At 39.6% G+C, this 18,392-nt stretch overlaps 1 protein-coding gene and 1 long non-coding RNA gene across 6 annotated transcripts; both read right to left on the bottom strand.

The window, feature by feature from the left end:
* Positions 1 to 845: 845 nt before the first annotated feature.
* LOC126596287 (heat shock factor-binding protein-like) lies at positions 846 to 17,371 on the bottom strand. 5 transcript variants are annotated; one of them, XM_050262824.1, is made up of 5 exons: positions 16,624 to 17,371; positions 16,444 to 16,491; positions 15,999 to 16,022; positions 15,872 to 15,914; positions 846 to 1,194 (listed from the first exon to the last, which is right to left on the bottom strand). In XM_050262824.1, exons 1-5 carry the CDS (start codon positions 16,624 to 16,626, stop codon positions 1,046 to 1,048), a joined length of 267 nt encoding a protein of 88 aa, XP_050118781.1. In that variant the 5' UTR covers positions 16,627 to 17,371; the 3' UTR covers positions 846 to 1,045. The 5 variants fall into 5 exon arrangements, with proteins under 5 accessions (XP_050118781.1, XP_050118780.1, XP_050118779.1 ...); XM_050262823.1 differs by lacking the exon at positions 15,872 to 15,914 and adding an exon at positions 1,749 to 1,791 and having other exon boundaries at positions 16,624 to 17,052; XM_050262822.1 differs by lacking the exons at positions 15,872 to 15,914; positions 15,999 to 16,022 and adding exons at positions 1,749 to 1,791; positions 1,876 to 1,899 and having other exon boundaries at positions 16,624 to 17,041.
* LOC126596289 (uncharacterized) lies at positions 14,965 to 15,865 on the bottom strand. The gene is made up of 2 exons (XR_007613938.1): positions 15,284 to 15,865; positions 14,965 to 15,200 (listed from the first exon to the last, which is right to left on the bottom strand). It is a non-coding gene; the product is annotated as an uncharacterized LOC126596289 (long non-coding RNA).
* Positions 17,372 to 18,392: the final 1,021 nt, after the last annotated feature.

The raw sequence follows: 18,392 nt of genomic DNA, 5'->3' as shown, positions 1-18,392 counted from the left end.
CTTGGAAGGTGTGGCTTCAATACTACGTAGCACTAATTGGTGTTTTAGCTGTTAAATTTAACTTGCACAACAGTTAGATATCATATTTTCAATATTAATCGTTGATTATCAATCCAATCCAACGCACTAATGAAGAAAAATTGTGTCACGTAATAAAAACGAAAATTGTTATTGTCAAAGCGTTATTCGTATGGTGCTGGGGTTTGCCAAGGGTCACAAATCCAGCGCATTCTAATTGGCATTTTAATATGATGGATGGATGGATGGATGGATGGAAAGTGATAATATAATGGAGGATGGGAATCTCAGCGTCAATTGCCGTCCACATGCACTTGCGGAGGGTCCAAGACTCCAAATCGGTGGATGTGAGAGCACGAAATTGAATTATGGGTTTCTTTTAAACCTTTTTGTGACATACAACACAATCAAATCAAATCAACACCTCATATGTCTTTGTCGCATTAGCCTTCCATAAACCACCAAAACCATCCATCAACATTTGGGAATCTAGCAGGACCACAACATGATATTACGTTATGGTGGAAAGGTAAAAACATGAGATTACATTATTCGTTTGGAATACCAACAAATACTGCCCTAGTAACGTACCAAATCTAGACAAGTACGAAGTTATGTGATACAGAAGAAGATGCCTATCAATAATATTATTGAAGGGGAAATGAGGTTCGAATGTCTGGCTTCTTTGAGAAGAGATGTACCATTAGATTAAGAGCAAGTTGAACGTTAAACCCTCAAAATTAGACTCAGCGCCCCTCGTGCCAAGGTTTTCAATGATAAAGGGCATCACACCAGTAAGACACATCATGAAAATATAAGCGAGGAAATGAGAATCAAAAGGGCTTCCTACATTGCTGTCAGAAAATGAGAATCAAATTTGGCCTTGCTTACAAATCCATGGAGTATAGATCTGCTCCGAGAGATCTTCTATATGGTATGATTTGGATCCAAATGGAACAGCCAAACGAACACTCAAAATCAGGCAGTAAACACACCCTATCGATTAAAGCAACACAACATGACATAGTTACTCCTTGCCTGAATCATCAGCTGACTTGGACTCTATTTTTTGCTTCAACGAGGCTGAAGGAGACAGCGATCCTTCCACTCCCATCTCAGTTCTGAGGTCATTGATGCTCTGCTCCAACTCATCGATCCTGCTGCCCATCTCATCAAGTGGATCAAGGTCAAGGAAACAAAAAACCAATTTAATCCAATCCAATGTGATCTATTTAGTTTTTGTATTTATAATCACAATAACAATAATACTGGTTCCATATTTCTCATCGCAGTCAATGTTCGAAAGAAATTACAAGTCCCGCGCAAAGAATAATTCAAATGTGATCAAGAAAGATATAGGTCAAACAAACATGGTTCCCACAACAATCAAAACAAAATATATAACCTTATTAATCAAGTATAAATATGACAGGTATCACCAATCGCAGAGTCCACCAACTGAAGAATTTGACAGAGAAAAAAAAAGAAAGATGATTGGATTAATCATAATCTATAACATTCCTCAAGATTCTTATGTAATTTTCTCATACGCTGCCAAGCAAGCAGAACAGAAATCTAGGACAGCCAAATGGACCAAATTCAAATGCTACCCACTTAATAATTTTGCTCTCTAATATCATATAACAAAACTAGTATAAAATAATTCATAAAACCAGTGTACAATAATATAATGATCAATTTGAAATTAGCAAGCAAAACAATAAGGATATTCTTTGTAATGATGGAGTCGGACATTGTCTGGAACCTGGATTGCTGCAAAACTCAAAAACATAAGTCACACAGTCCATTGAACTTCATTTCAATTACAAAACCTCACAAAATGTATAGCAAACTCACCATCTGTTGAAGAAGATTTTGGACCTGAAAAAACCAAATAATAGCGTATAAAACTCACCATCTGGTGATATTTCGATTGCTGTATAAAATTCAGCTATGAAACTAACACGCAAACGGAGTGACAATATTATGTAAACATATGGGAACTACCACGTGTACATGGTAAACACCAATAATTGTGAAACCAAAAAAAAATGCCTGCCTCTTAACATGGTATTATGGTTTTGTGAATAGTGGCAAAAACAACAAATCATCATATTAAACAACTGCTAATCTCTTCATCGTTCAGTTTTAAATAATGTCCATCATCATTGAAAGGTTAGGATACCCAATGCTTAAAGCCGCATACTCATCAGCTTCAGCATGCCCACTACTCATCCATACGGCCACATGGAAGTAGTGCAAATTAATTTAACATATAAAGTGAAAAAACTAGAACCGGAACTCACAAAAGCTGTCATGTCAGCAGTGCTTTGCTTTGGGTCATCTGTATCATCCTGCCAAAAATAAATAGATAAGCTGCTTCACCAAAGTGTCATCAATAGTATAACTATTAGTACATACAATGGTGCTGGATCAGACGAAATACATAGCAAGTTCATATGAAAGGAATGTTAACAGTACGAAACCATTTTCAGTTGATAAATGTGAAGTGACTGTAGTTTAACTGACTTCTATTTTTACCCCAAAAGGCTACAAAGGGCTGCACAGTATGGGCTCTTTCACCCAACTGGACATGTCACTGACATGTAAGCCTAGATCTTGCCCCAAACACTCGGTTCACATTAACATATCGTACATTTTATTTTTATCTCATCCTACAAGTTTACGAATGTGGCCTTGATATCTCATGTACCGAAAGGAAGATGAACTTCACTCAACCTTTGTATAAGATTCCGAAATTCACCAAAGACAAACTTGTTCCAGAAACTCCAAACTCTAACAAATAATATTGAAACTTTTGCCAACAGGCATATCAATGCAATTGTCTGTAACCATAATATGGTAAAAGTACTTGTTTCACGGTTCTCTAATCTTTATATGTCAAGCTTCCACAAAGAACATGCATTACTTTCCCCATACACTGTTATGCACACGTTTGTGAATTCTGTATGGACATTGGACACTTTCAGGATGATAATCACGTATGTCACACCATCACCATTGCAGGGTAATCCAGCCTTTACCTGATTCTCCTTACTAAAGTAGTAGAAGACACTACTGAGCTTCTCTCATTACCTGTACCCCCACTTAATAAGTGCTCCACTAGTTACAATTCAATGAGTACCCGACAATGACAAGCTACCAAATTTACTGCAACTCGTAATATCACACCATCAAGGAATTCCAAATTTATTTGAGTCTGATGAACTTTAGTTAGCAGCTGTAAGTACTCAAATTCCATCACAACAACCATAAACATGCTACCGAAAAGCAAGTACGGATTTTGCGAACAGCGAAAAGCAAGTACTCAAATTCCATCACAACAACTATCACATCAGAACTACTTGCCATACGAATTGAATTTCCAAATTACAATTTCAGAAACAATGCAAATGTTTTCAAAAACACACCAATTTTCTCAGCAACCAAACAGAACGCTAAATACAAAACGAAAATGACTCGCAAAATCGATAGAATTCAAACTTTCAAAGCAGCAAAACAGCATGAGATTAGTAAAATTGTAATATACGGCATAAAATAACAGATCGGGAACCATTATCAACGGATTTACAGGTGAAAGTGAGTGAAATTTTCGAAACCCTAATGAAATCAGTGTAAATGCGTTGACGAGTAAAAGGGAAATTACCATGTTCGAAGTCTCTGTGGGAAGGTTTTGGAGACGCTCGAGAGCGGAGAAAGGCGTATACGTAGTATTTGGTTGGAAGAAGAGGGGGATTGGTATAAAAGCTACCCAATTACCAATTTGTCCTTATTGCTTTTTGGAATTTTTTTTTTTTTTTTAACAAAAGAGATTATCTATAATATGAAGAGAGAATAAGCTTAGCTTTTCAATGAGCTAACAATAATGTGATTCAAATTTGTCTTTCGACGAGAAGTGAACCTAAGACATCTTACAAATGAAGAGGAAAACCGTTAAACCGTAATATTAAGTAAGCTATTGCTTATTGGAATGAAATTACCTTCTTTTTTACCTAACCTGAACGAATTTTACTCTCTTGTCCTTATACTTAGTTTTTTTTTTTTTTTTCTTCTTCTTATACAAATGATGTATTTTAACTCCGCCGTGTAAGTTTATCTTACATTGCCGGTCCCAAGCCCGGATAAAGGAGGAGGGGGAGGGCGTCAGGTAGTCGACAGCCGGCACTCCATGATCACGTCGAATCCTTATGAAAATGAATCCAGAACGAAATCGCGCTAAAGCTAGGGCGTCACCTGTAAGTGGCGCGCTGTGTGGCCCGAGCACAGTGATAAGTGAGCAAGGGTCGCTGTATCTCCATCGGCACCCGGATGCAGTGTTAAATGAGCAAGGGGGCTATAGAAACTCCTTTTCGAACGACTTCACTCAAAGTTGTTTGGGAGCATATGCTCCTATCAACTTTACATGGGACACACAAAAGAAGTACTTTGATCCTATTAGACGGGGAAGGGTGAAGAAGCTAGGACAGAATGGTAGAGTTCAAGAGAGCAAAATGCGTTTAGGAACGTGGAATATAGGAACCTTGACGGGAAAATCTATGGAAGTAGTAGAAGTTATGGTGAGGAGAAGGATAAATATTATGTGCCTACAAGAAACTAAGTGGGTTGGGCATAAGGCAAAGGATCTAGAAAACTCAGGGTTTAAACTATGGTATTCGGGCACAAATAGAACGAGAAACGGTGTTGGCATCATCGTGGACAAGACCTTGACACAAGATGTTGTAGATGTCAAGAGGGTAGGAGATAGAATCATGGCAATCAAGATTGTAATAGGACAAGAACTTATCAATGTGATTAGTGCGTACGCACCTCAAGTAGGGTTGGATACGAGTTCGAAGGAGAAATTTTGGGAAGACCTTGGAGACTTGGTGCAAGGAATTGCTCAGACGGAGAAGTTATTTATAGGAGGAGATTTAAATGGACACGTGGGCAGGGAGACAGGCAACTATGGAGGTTTTCATGGTGGCCATGGTTTTGGGGAGAGAAACGAGGATGGGGAAGCTATCTTGGATTTTGCAATGGCATATGATCTCTTCTTAGCCAACACCTTCTTTAAGAAGAGAGAAGAACATGTGATCACCTACAAGAGTGGGTCGTCAAAAACACAAATAGATTTTCTTCTAATGAGGAAAGGGGATCGTATAACTTGTAAGGATTGCAAAGTTATACCAGGAGAGAGCGTGGCTAATCAACATCGCTTGTTGGTGATGGATGTACATATCAAACGAATGAGAAAAAAGAACAAGACTTGGAAGTGCCCAAGGACTAGATGGTGGAATCTAAAAGAAGAAAAACAAGCCATTTTCAAAGAGAAAGTAATCACCCAGTGTGTGTGGGATAGAGAGGGGGAAGCTAACCAAATGTGGGATTCCATGGCTAGTTGTATCCGAAAAGTAGCAAAAGAGGTATTAGGAGAGTCCAAGGGCTTTGCCCCACACCAAAAGGAATCTTGGTGGTGGAATGAGGAGGTACAAACAAAGGTGAAGGCTAAGAAGGAATGTTGTAAAGCCTTATACAAGGATAGGACCGATGAAAATGGTGAAAGGTATAGAAAAGCGAAGCAAGAGGCGAAGAAAGCTGTGAGAGAAGCTAAGTTAGCGGCTTATGACGATATGTATAAGCGACTAGATACCAAAGAAGGAGAGTTGGATATCTATAAACTAGCTAGAGCAAGGGAAAAGAAGACAAGGGACCTAAACCAAGTGAGGTGCATCAAGGATGAGGATGGAAAGGTTCTTGCTACAGAGAACGCGGTTAAAGACAGATGGAAAGGTTATTTTCATAATCTTTTCAATAAAGGACATGAAAGGAGTGCTTCTTTAGGGGAGTTGAGTAACTCAGAAGAGTGTAGAAACTACTCTTTTTATCGTAGAATCCGGAAGGAAGAAGTGGTTGTAGCTTTGAAGAAGATGAAGCATAGAAAAGCAGTAGGCCCAGACGATATACCAATCGAAGTGTGGAAAGTTTTGGGAGAGACAGGTATAACATGGCTCATTGACCTTTTCAATAGGATTTTGAAAACGAAGAAGATGCCAAATGAGTGGCGAACGAGCACTTTGGTGCCTATCTACAAGAATAAGGGCGATGTACAAAATTGCATGAACTATAGGGGTATTAAGCTAATGAGTCATACAATGAAGCTCTGGGAGAGAGTCATTGAGCATAGATTGAGGCAAAAGACACGGGTTTCGGACAACCAATTCGGGTTCATGCCAGGGCGCTCAACCATGGAGGCAATCTATCTCTTACGAAGATTGATGGAAAGATATAGAGATAAGAAAAAGGATTTACACATGGTCTTTATAGATTTGGAAAAAGCGTATGATAGGGTCCCAAGAGACATTCTTTGGAGGATTTTAGAGAAGAAAGGAGTACGAGTAGCATATATCCAAGCTATACAGGATATGTATGAAGGAGCAAAGACTGCCGTAAGAACTCATGAAGGACAAACCGAAAGCTTCCCTATAACTGTAGGATTACATCAAGGCTCATCCTTAAGTCCTTACCTTTTTGCGTTGGTAATGGATGAGTTAACAGGACATATTCAAGATGATATTCCTTGGTGTATGCTTTTCGCAGACGATATAGTGTTGATAGATGAAACTCAGGAAGGGGTAAATGCAAAGCTTAACCTTTGGAGAGAAGTGTTGGAATCTAAAGGTCTTCGCCTAAGCCGATCAAAGACAGAATATATGGAGTGCAAGTTCAGTGCAAATGGAGGCCAAAATGAGTTAGGGGTGAGGATCGGAGATCAAGAAATACCAAAGAGCGACTGTTTTCGTTACCTAGGATCTATCTTGCAAAAGAATGGAGAATTAAATGGAGATCTCAACCATAGAATACAAGCTGGATGGATGAAGTGGAAGAGTGCATCCGGCGTGTTGTGTGACTGCCGTATGCCACTGAAGCTCAAGGGAAAATTTTATAGGACGGCAATAAGGCCGGCGATGCTGTATGGCACAGAATGTTGGGCGGTGAACCATCAACACGTACACAAAATGGGTGTAGCGGAGATGAGGATGCTTCGTTGGATGTGTGGGCACACGAGAAAGGATAAGATTAGGAATGAGGATATCCGGGGTAAAGTAGGAGTAGCCGAAATTGAAGGAAAGATGAGAGAAAATCGGTAACGGTGGTTTGGACATGTGCAAAGAAGGCCTACTGACGCTCCGATTAGAAGATGCGACTATGGGACAGAGGTTCAGGGCCGAAGGGGTAGAGGAAGACCTAGGAAAACTTTGGAAGAGACCCTAAGAAAAGACTTAGAGTATTTGTATTTAACGGAGGACATGACACAGGACAGAACACAATGGCGTTCTAAGATTCATATAGCCGATCCCGCTCAGTGACTTGGATTTTCCAAGTCTCCAACCTAGAAGTTTTCCTCACTCGGGAAATTAAGGGAACACTACCTCAACCTACATGCTCCACTCACAAAGCTTCAACATACAAGCTTCAAGAAAAGAAAATTCAAAGAACTTAGCGAAGAAGGCTTTGGTGTATTTAACACAATACGTTGAAATGAAGGAAAGTTTATTTATTGATATCCCCGATAAGTTACAAATATGTACATATACTTGAGTCAAAATAAACAAACAAGAGGGAGCCTTCACAAAGGTTGCTTAGGAGAAGTCTCAGCAGTCGGTAGAGCCCCAGAAAGAGAAGGCACCGGAGGGGGATCATTCGGAGCCTCCGTACTGGACAGAACCCTAGAAGGAGGAGGCATCAGAGGTTGATCATTTGGAGATTCATTACGCGGTACAGCCCCAGAAGACGAAGGCAATAAATGCCTTTGGAACAAACCCACAAATCTCTGATGATCAAGTAAAACCTGACCATCAGATTCCTTCATCTGGTCAAGCTTCCTCTTCATGTTTGTAGCATAGTCATGTGCGAGCCGGTGCAACTGTTTATTCTCATGCTTGAGCCCTCTAATATCCTGTTTGAGACTCATCACTTCAGCCGCCAATGATTCAACTTGGCGGGTTCGAGCAAATAGGCGTTGGGCCATATTAGACACAGAACCTGCACACTAAACACTAAGAGCCAGAGAATCCTTAACAGCCAACTCATCAGACCGTTTGGAAAGTAGTCTGTTATCTTTGGGAGTGAGAAGGTTCCTGGCCACTACCGCAGCGGTCATATCATTCTTCATCACGGAATCCCCAACGGTAAGAGGACCAGTAGGGGAGACGAAGGATGGGCGCCATATGTTGTCTAGAGAAGGCGGAGCTGCCTCTTCAACAAGGCTCAAGTCAAAACGACGGTCGGAGGGGCCAGACATTTTCAAAGGTGTTGAAGAGAGAAGAGGTCGGACAAATCAAGATCTTAGAAGTGCAAGAATGAAGCTTCTACTGGTGGATATTCAAGTGTGCTTTGGAACTTAATGTCTGCCCCTATAAAAATCTGCACTCGATGAAGCTTCAGAAACCGAAGAGGCGCCTGCTCAGAAATCGAAGAGGCGTTTGCTTTCTCAAAAGCTGGGCTGCTCAGAGACCACGAGGGTCGATCTCAGAAATCGAAGAGGCGTTTGCTTTCTCAAAAGTTGGGCTGCTCAAAGACCACGAAGACCGATCTCAGAAATCGAAGAGGCTTACTTTCTCAAAAGCTGGGCTGCTCAGAGACCACGAGGGCCGATCTCAGAAATCGAAGAGGCACCTACTTTTCCAGCCCTGTCAGCACCTGTCACACGCACACTCAGCTTTGCGGAAATTATGGGCATTCTGTCGAAGATTTCTGGCGAAGTAGAAAGCACATGAATCATATTGTTCAATCACCCACTTCCCACACGCAACAGTAGCTCATGGGTACCACATATAACTTTGCCAAAGTTCTCTGACAAAGTTGAGACACGTGAAGCTTGCAGCTCCCACTACATCGCTCTGACCAAGAAGGGTAAAAGATTAGCAAAGAAACAACACTAACAAAGTTTAGACACATAAATTTTGAAGGTCTAGCTATCATATTATTACCCACAAGGGTAAAGGAACAGTACCACTGTAGATAATTGGAAAGTCCCGGTGTGTCAACCTCTGTGCTTCGTGGCAAGGTAGACTAGCAAACATGCCCGACCTTTACTCACATTCGAGAAAACACTCCCAACAAGATTGCTTGCTCCTAAATCGAAGAGGCACCGCCCTCCGAATCTCGAGAGCCAGACTCCCAACATGATTACTTTCTCAAAAATCAAAGAGAGGGTAAAGGAACAGTACCACGGCTGGATAATTGGAAAGTCCCTGTGTGTCAACCTCTGTGCTTTGTGGCAAGGTAGACTAGCAAACATGCCCAACCTTTACTCACATTCGAGAAAACACTCCCAACAAGATTGCTTGCTCCAAAATCGAAGAGGCACCGCCCTCCGAATCTCGAGAGCCAGACTCCTAACATGATTACTTTCTCAAAAATCGAAGAGAGGGTAAAGGAACGATACCACTGCTGGATAATTGGAAAGTCCCTGTGTGTCAACCTCTGTGCTTCGTGGCAAGGTAGACTAGCAAACATGCCCAACCTTTACTCACATTCGAGAAAACACTCCCAACAAGATTGTTTGCTCCAAAATCGAAGAGGCACCGCCCTCCGAATCTCAAGAGCCTGACTCCCAACATGATTACTTTCTCAAAAATCGAAAACACCGCTCTCCGAATCTCGAGAGCCAGACCCCCAGTAGGATTGCTTTCTAAAAAATCGAAGAGGCATCGTTCTCCGAATCTCGAGAGCCAGATCCCCGACAGGATTGCTTGTTCGAAAACCGAAGAGGCACCACTTTCCCAACTTCAAGAGCTGGATCTCCTTGGATAAAGCTTGTCTGTAATCTTCACACGCAACATCAACTTTCCAGATACCACAGACCACTTTTTCAAAGTGCTCTGACAGAGTTAAAACTTGTGAAGCTGGCAGCTCTCACTACCGTGCTATGACCAAGCAGGGTAAAGGAATAGCATTATTATTTGATGTTAGGGAGACTCCTATATATGTCGACCTTCATCCCCAACGGACAGGCAGACCTGCAAAAATGCTCAACCCTTCCTCTTATCTGAGAGGGCACTCCCAACGAAGCCTTTCGAAATATTCAGCTTTCTTTCCCCCCGATAATACCTCTGTAAACAAGCTATACTAGAGCAAGAATATCTCATATCATCAGGGTTAAAAGCAAGAGTATCCCATATCATGCTTTTTCCCTGTCTTTTCCTTTGGCCTTGTTCTTACCTGCAAGACAAGGAGAAAGAGAGCAATCAGTCAGCACTTGGAATCAAGCTTCCAGCCAGGAACTGACTGCCTGGAACCCCTTACCTGATTACTTACCTGGCATTGCTCTCGAGTACTCATCTTCAACATCTTATGCTTCTAGGGAAGATCCCGCATCTGCCTGAGGAACAGATAGGGCAAGTGAGAAGGATACAAGGAAGCATGTGGAGACAAGCGTAACAGCACACGTGCCGATACATCCATTACTCTGTCAAAAGCAAAAGTATCCCATATCAGCAGGGTCGAACGTACTCTAGATTTGATGGACTTGTTTTGACCCTCAAATTCTTCAGTCGGCCTTATCTCTGGAGGAAACCAGAAAACCCTCCAGCCCAGTTCAAGAATAAGTCTGTGGAAAGTTACTTCTTCAAAAGCAAAAGTATCCTATATCATCTCTTATCATTTTTCTTCTCTTTATCCTTCATGCTGCCTGCAAGATAGGGAGAATGTGAACAATCAGCCGGAGCTCTGATTGCTTACCTTGTCTGTCACCTCTTTCAGCAGATCCCCTAGCTCGACGACTTGGGGGACTCCTACTACATGGTTTGTATCGCGCTTGACCAACCCTGAAACTACAAGTAAGCTTCAAGTGACATTGATACATTACCTTGTGCATCTCCACCAGTTACAGATACCACCCCTGGATGGAGGAAGAGTACTTCCAGAGAAGATGCCACATCTACCTATGAGACAGATAAGGAAAGTCAAGACGATACCACACTCCAGTACTTAGAAGTTTCGTGGTTACGAGATCATTCTCCCACAATATTTCCTACTGTCATTTGTACTAATTCATTCCCTTGTACTCACTAAAGGAGAGCTTGAACCTATGTACTTCTGTAAACCCTTCACAATTAATGAGAACTCCTCTATTCCGTGGACGTAGCCAATCTGGGTGAACCACGTACATCTTGTGTTTGCTTTCCTATCTCTATCCATTTATATACTTATCCACACTAATGACCGGAGCAATCTAGCGAAGATCACAAAAAGTGACCGTTTTCGCTACCTAGGATCTATCTTGCAAGAGAACGGAGAATTAGATGGAGATCTCAACCATAGAATACAAGCTGGATGGATGAAGTGTAAGAGTGCATCCGGCGTGTTGTGTGACCGTCGTAGGCCACTGAAGCTCAAGGGAAAATTTTATAGGACGGCAATAAGGCCAGCGATGTTGTATGGCACATAATGTTGGGCGGTGAAGCATCAACACGTACACAAAATGGGTGTAGCGGAGATGAGGATGCTTCGTGGGATGTATGGGCACACGAGAAAGGATAAGATTGGGAATGAGGATATCCGAGGTAAAGTAGGAGTAGCCAAAATTGAAGGAAATATGAGAGAAAATCGGTTTCGGTGGTTTAGACATGTGCAAAGAAGGCCTACTGACGCTCCGGTTCGAAAATGTGACTACGGGACAGAGGTTCAGGGCCGAAGGGGTAGAGGAAGACCTAGGAAAACTTTGGAAGAGACCCTAAGAAAAGACTTGAGTACTTGGATCTAACGGAGGACATGACACAAAACCGAGAGCAATGGCGTTCTAGGATTCATATAGCCGACCCCACTTAGTGGGAAAAGGCTTTGTTGTTGTTGTTGTTGTATACAAATGATGTATTTTACTTGCACATCTTATTAATGCTTCCCAAAATGGTACTTTGCGGTGCTTCCCAAAATGATGTATTTTACTTGCCGTTAAACCGTAATATTGTCAAGTACTTTCTTCTAAAAAAACTTTACTAAGACCTAGAGGTGCTTTTTAAATTCTTTTACCAAATGTAGTCAAAAGCCCTTATGATTGCTAAATAAAATTTTCAACTTTCTTTTATAGAGTTTGTCATGTGGAGAGTAATTTGTATGGTACGATGTGCTACTACCGCACATCTTGTGCAAATTATACAAGGACACATGAAGAGAAACCAACACGTCTTTCTATTTTTAGTATGTAACACCATCGTGAAGGTGTATCCATGTCATATAAGTTATTCTTGTTAAAATGATACTTAGAGCAGTTCGAGCTTGGTGGAGGCCCCCTAGGGCTATCCACTATGCTATCCATTCAGTGAACAGTAATTGGTTTTAATGAACAGTAATCACCATTTGCATCTTCACCCTTACATTGAATAGCCTTGTCAATTAGCTATAAAATAATAGTATTTTTTTATTTATAAAATAATACAAAATAATTTTATTTGTTATTACCTCTCTCACTAACTCTCTCCCTTCTCTCTCCCCTAACCTCTGTAACTCTCCCCTCTCTGTTTTGCACAGAAACCCCGAAGGCACACCACTATCACATCTCGCCGAATCGGGCCAGTGTATGAGCTGCCATCTCTCTCTTCCACTCTCTCTACTTCCCTCACCTCTCTCTCGATCAACAGCACATGGACAGAAAACACAGATGGTGCCCCGTTGCTGTTTTCTGTCGAAACCTGAGCAACCCAAACATCCACCTTTCTTCCTCTCACCCTCCTCGAGTCCTAGAATTTTAGACAATGGACTCAAACAGAGACCGACATGCCACGAAATTTGGTGCAAACTCAAGGGAAAACTCAGGCGAAATTCTACCATTCACGACCAAGGTAAGTCTCGGGGATACCTTATTTCTCTTCCTTTTGGTGACCTGATGCGATTCCTGAGTCTGTATGCATGATTTGGTAGAGTTTTGGTGCAGATGCAACTGGGGAAACATTTCCCCAGTTTTTTTGCGAGGGGACCCATGATCTTCCAGGCAAATTTCAGGCATCATTATCCAAAAAGGCGTCTGACGTCAAATCCATCCCAGGCTCTCGGGCCAGCACGAATTCATGGCCCTGATGCTCGGGCCTGCTCGGGCTCCCTCGCCAGCCAACGCTGGCCTTGCTCCCTCGGGCGATCAGGCCCTGTTCCACCCACGGTCCCTCCAGCAACTCATCCCGCTGGAGTTGCTCTTAGAGAGTAGAAATTGAAGACAGACATTCTTGTCACCAGAATAAATTTTACTGAAAATATGACTTTAACCCCTCAAACTCAATTTCTTTCATATAAAACCCGACATAACATTTTTACTCGAATAAAACCCAATGACTAGACTTCACATAAGCAAATTCATTAATTATGACATTTTAAAATTTTCGAATGCCTAAAATACCCCTTTTTGCATGTTTAATGTGCACAATTAAACATATGCAAATTTTAAGGAGGATTAATGATTTTACAAAAATAAAATAATAAAAAAGGCACAAATATTCTAAATGCATTGCATGTTATATGAATTTGGTTGATTCATGTTTCTCTCACTTCATAAAATTTGCTTCTAATTTGATATAGGAATTAATTTGGAAAGTTTTCTTAATCTTAATAACAATTTTCAATTTAAATATATTTTTTAATGAAATAGTCTATCTTTTAAAATATTTATCAATAAAATAATGTACCTATATATATATATAATTTTTTTTTTGCCAACTATAAATTTTTACCATAATTTACCTATATAATAATGTACCTGTTATTTAATTTTTACAACACTAATGTATCTTAAAAAATAATTTACTTATTGTTTAGTTTTAGCAAAAATAATTTACCTACTGTGTATAATTGGTGAAGCTAATGATGTACATATTGTTTAATTTTTTAAAAATTAATGTATGTACAAAAATAATTTATCTATTGTTCAAATTTTAGGATAAAAATTTACATGTTTTTATTTAACAATAATGTATCTACAATTTTATTTTTGTATGAATATAATTTACCTACTTTTTAATTTTATATGAAACTAATTTACCTACTGTGTCAGTAATGTATCTACAATTTTACATACAATATTTACCTTTTTTTTTTTTTTTTCACAACAATAGTGTATCTACAATTTTGTTTTTGTATGAATATAGTTTACCTACAATTTAACTTTTCAAAAAATGTATCTTCTATTTTATATTTTACTATCATATATATGTTTATGTGTTCGCAAAATAATTTATCTAAAGTTATATAGTTAAGAGATATGCTAATGAATTATATTAATTCATTATTAGACTGATATAAGAAATTGTTAAAAACGTTAGCCATAATGGTTGGCTAATAATGGTTGTATGAGAACAGTTATAGAAAGTTGTGGCATAAATTGTAAATAACTTATATTAATAGGTTACTTATTTTCTTATGTGGTAATTTATTTAAATTTTGGGTTTTGATTAAATGTTTATTCATAGGTGGGTTTTTATCTGAAGTATATGAGTTGTATGGGTCTATATCTAAACAACCCTAAATTTTATTGTGCACTTGAACTGTATAAGTCTCTTCCATATTTTTTTAATGGTTAATTTGCCAAGAAGAGAAAAAAGCAATTTCGCATACCAAGCCACATTCTTGGAAAAAAAGAAACCCAAAATTTTTCTTTTGGGCCCGATAGTATCATCCTTTAAACCTTGTGTCTTTTTGGTAACGTGCCATCTAGGGATGTCAACGGTTTGGTTTAGGGATGAAAATGTTATATCCATCTTCATAACTACATAAATTAGCCATATCTATAACCGCAAATTAACCATCGAAGATTATCCATAACCATATCTACCGGGTAATGGATTTTCAATCTGTTATCGATTATATCCATCTTCGTCAAAAAAAAAATTTACATTCATTCAATTGACGCACTATAAATTTTAGTAGATATTAATTCCATCATTAAATAGCAACATCCAATTACTAAAAACATAACAATATATTTGAAGTTGTTCATGATAAGCCAATATGATAAATTGGTCCAATAAAAAAGAAAAAGAGGACAAAAGCAAATATGAAAGGAAGACAAAACAAATTGTTTAATAATTCCAAAACTTGTGACGACAAAAGAACGAGATATTTGCACTTCGCTTCTAGTTCCACCAAGCCAGCATCATATTTCATGGTGCTTCACATCCATCAATGGAGCATGAATCCTAATAATTAATATGAATCATTGTACACATATAATCTACAAGGAAGATAGTTATACACATATAATATAACTGCCAATACTTACCTCATCCATATCCATATCTTCAAAATAAGTGCAGCAACTGACATGCGCATTGGAACAAGAAGCTAGTTGTGAAACATAAATACTTATAGTTCTAAAACTGAATGCATACTAATAATTAAGTTTGAAAAATAAGTTTGAAATTAAGATTAAAGAACATGCACAAATATAAGATGAAAATAAATTAATACTTTGGGGTACCTTGAATTTCTTTCTATAACCAATTTTGGGCGCACATTAAGGCTTCCAATGTCGTTGAATGAAGTCTACTACAGTGTGGACTTACAAATCTATCACTAGTACTGAAAGCTGATTCGGAAGCAAATGTAGATATAGGAATAGCTAATATATCCCTTGCCAAAGCACTTAAGATAGGATATTTAGTCCCATTTGATTTCCACCAACCCAAAATATCAAAATAAGATGTTCTAGGCAAAACAGCCTCATCCAAATAGTGATCTAATTCTGACTTTACAATATCAGTACTTACAGTACTTGAAACGAACAAGTCAAAGTTATCCATTAAAGGATGCATCTCTTCAAAGTCAGATTGATTCAATTTGAAATTAGCAAGCAAAACAATAAGGATATTCTTTGTAATGATGGAGTCGGACATTGTCTGGAACCTGGATTGCTGCAAAACTCAAAAACGTAAGTCACACAGTCCATTGAACTTCATTTCAATTACAAAACCTCACAAAATGTATGGCAAACTCACCATCTGTTGAAGAAGATTTTGGACCTGAAAAAACCAAACAAAAACGTATAAAACTCACCATCTGGTGATATTTCGATTGCTGTATAAAATTCAGCTATGAAACTATTACGCAAATGGAGTGACAATATTATGTAAATATATGGGTATCAAAACTACCAAGTATACATGGTAAACACCAATAATGGAGAAACCAAATAAAATGCCCGCCTTTTAACATTGTATTATGGCTTTGTGAATAGTGGCAAAAACAACAAATCATCATATTAAACAACTGCTAATCTCTTCATCGTTCAGTTTTAAACCATCATCATTGAAAGGTTAGGATACCCAATGCTTAAAGCTGCATACTCATCAGCTTCAGCATGCCCACTACTCATCCATATGGCCACATAGAAGTAGTGCAAATTAATTTAACATATAAAGCGAAATTAGAACCGGAACTCACAAAAGCTGTCATGTCAGCAGTGCTTTGCTTTGGGTCATCTGTATCATCCTGCCAAAAATAAATAGATAAGCTGCTTCACCAAAGTGTCATCAGTAGTACAACTATTGGTACATACAATGGTGCTGGATTAGACGAAATATACAGTAAGTTCATATGGAAGGAACTTTAACAGGAGGAAACCATTTTCAGTTGATAAATGTGAAGCGACTGTAGTTTAACTGACTTCTATTTTGACCCCCAAGGGCGACAAGGGGCACACTTTTCTCTCCCTTTCGGTGAGAGTCCTTCTCTCTTACTGAGAGTGCTTCTCATCTTTTGTGTGAGTGACCAGAGTTCCTGATTTCGATCAGTCGCCGGCCCTAGCAGGGCATGGGTCCGTGGCAGCGCCTTCTTTTTCTTCCTTCTCTGTTTTCTTTTTTGCCCTTTTCCTCTGCTTCCGCCTGTTTCCGACTGCTCTTTCTCCTTCCTCTTGCATCGGACCTAACGGCACCTTGGCCTTCGCTGGAAAGTTCTCAATTCATACTATCTTTTTTATGTTCCCCTGCTGCCTTCCAACATCCATGATTCTTTTCACCCCAACTTCTACCTACCACCGTGCTATCTGGCCTCTCTCTATCCCATTATTTCTCAGATCTTTTCCTAACCGCGTTTCGCGGCTCTTCCGGAAGGTGCGTAGAGCGTCTGCTCGGGTGGTCACACCACCTCCTTCCATCTGTGTGCCTTTGTTGGCACGATTCCTTGTGGGATGTTTCTCCCATGAGTTTCATTTACATGATGGTTGCGGATTAGGATCTTGTGGGATGTTGGATGAGGGTGGAATCTTCTTGATTTTCGGTTTGGAGGCTTCGTTTGTTTGGATTCCGGTGATTGCAAGAGGCGGTCACGGTTCGTGGTCGGCGGTGTTCACGGCGGCTCTGTGCTTAGGGTTCCTGTTTTTGTTTGCTCAATCTTTGGATTGGGCCTTTTGTTTTGGGATTCGTTTTGTAGTTCTGGGCTTTATCGGTTCACATTTATCTTGTACATTTTATTTGTATCTCATCCAACAAGTTTACAAATGTGCCCTTCATATCTCATGTACCGAAAGGAAGACGAATTTCACTCAACCTTTGTATAAGATTCCGAAATTCACCAAAGACAAACTTGTTCCAGAAACTCCAAACTCTAACAAATAGGTGTGTGATATCCACACATCATTTTTTACTTCTCCCACATCTTTTTGGTTTTCGACCGTCAAATCGGATGAATTGAAGAAGATCAACGGAGAGAAGTTAACAAGAGATGAATAAGAAGTAAAAATAGGTGTGTGGATAGCACATCCTAACAAATAATATTGAAACTTTTGCCAACAGACATATCAATGCAATTGTCTGTAACCATAATATGGTAAAAGTATTTGTTTCACGGTTCTCTAATCTTTATATGTCAAGCTTCCACAAAGAACATGCATTACTTTCCCCATACACTATTATGCACACGTTTGTGAATTCTGTATCGACATTGAACACTTTCAGGATGATAATCACGTATGTCGCACCATCACCATTGCAGGGTCCTCAGCCTTTACCTGATTCTCCTTACTAAAGTAATTGGAAAAAAATTGCTTCACTAAAGCAAAAGACATGCGAGATAAACCTCGTGAGCATTGAAGGATGACGATGACAAAGTCACAATGACGAAAAGAAATCACAGCCACAAAGCTTGAGCAGCACGGCAAAGATGGCAGCTACAAGACGGTCGGTCCTTTAAAGCACGCTACAATAGCAAAGAAAACCAAAATGCTACCTAATCGCACTACGTAATCCCACAGCGATTACGCAAGCAGTTTCTCGCACTGCACAACAACGTCACCACCGAGGTAAACTGCGACCAAAAGGCACTACATAGCGTAACCTCACTGCAGTCTTTTGCATAGCATCACGATGTAAAAAGTGATGCACTGCAACAAGCTC

This window comes from Malus sylvestris, chromosome 13, assembly GCF_916048215.2.
Source record: "Malus sylvestris chromosome 13, drMalSylv7.2, whole genome shotgun sequence".
Taxonomy (NCBI): domain Eukaryota; kingdom Viridiplantae; phylum Streptophyta; class Magnoliopsida; order Rosales; family Rosaceae; genus Malus; species Malus sylvestris.
This window is presented reverse-complemented; position numbering and strand designations above follow the sequence as displayed.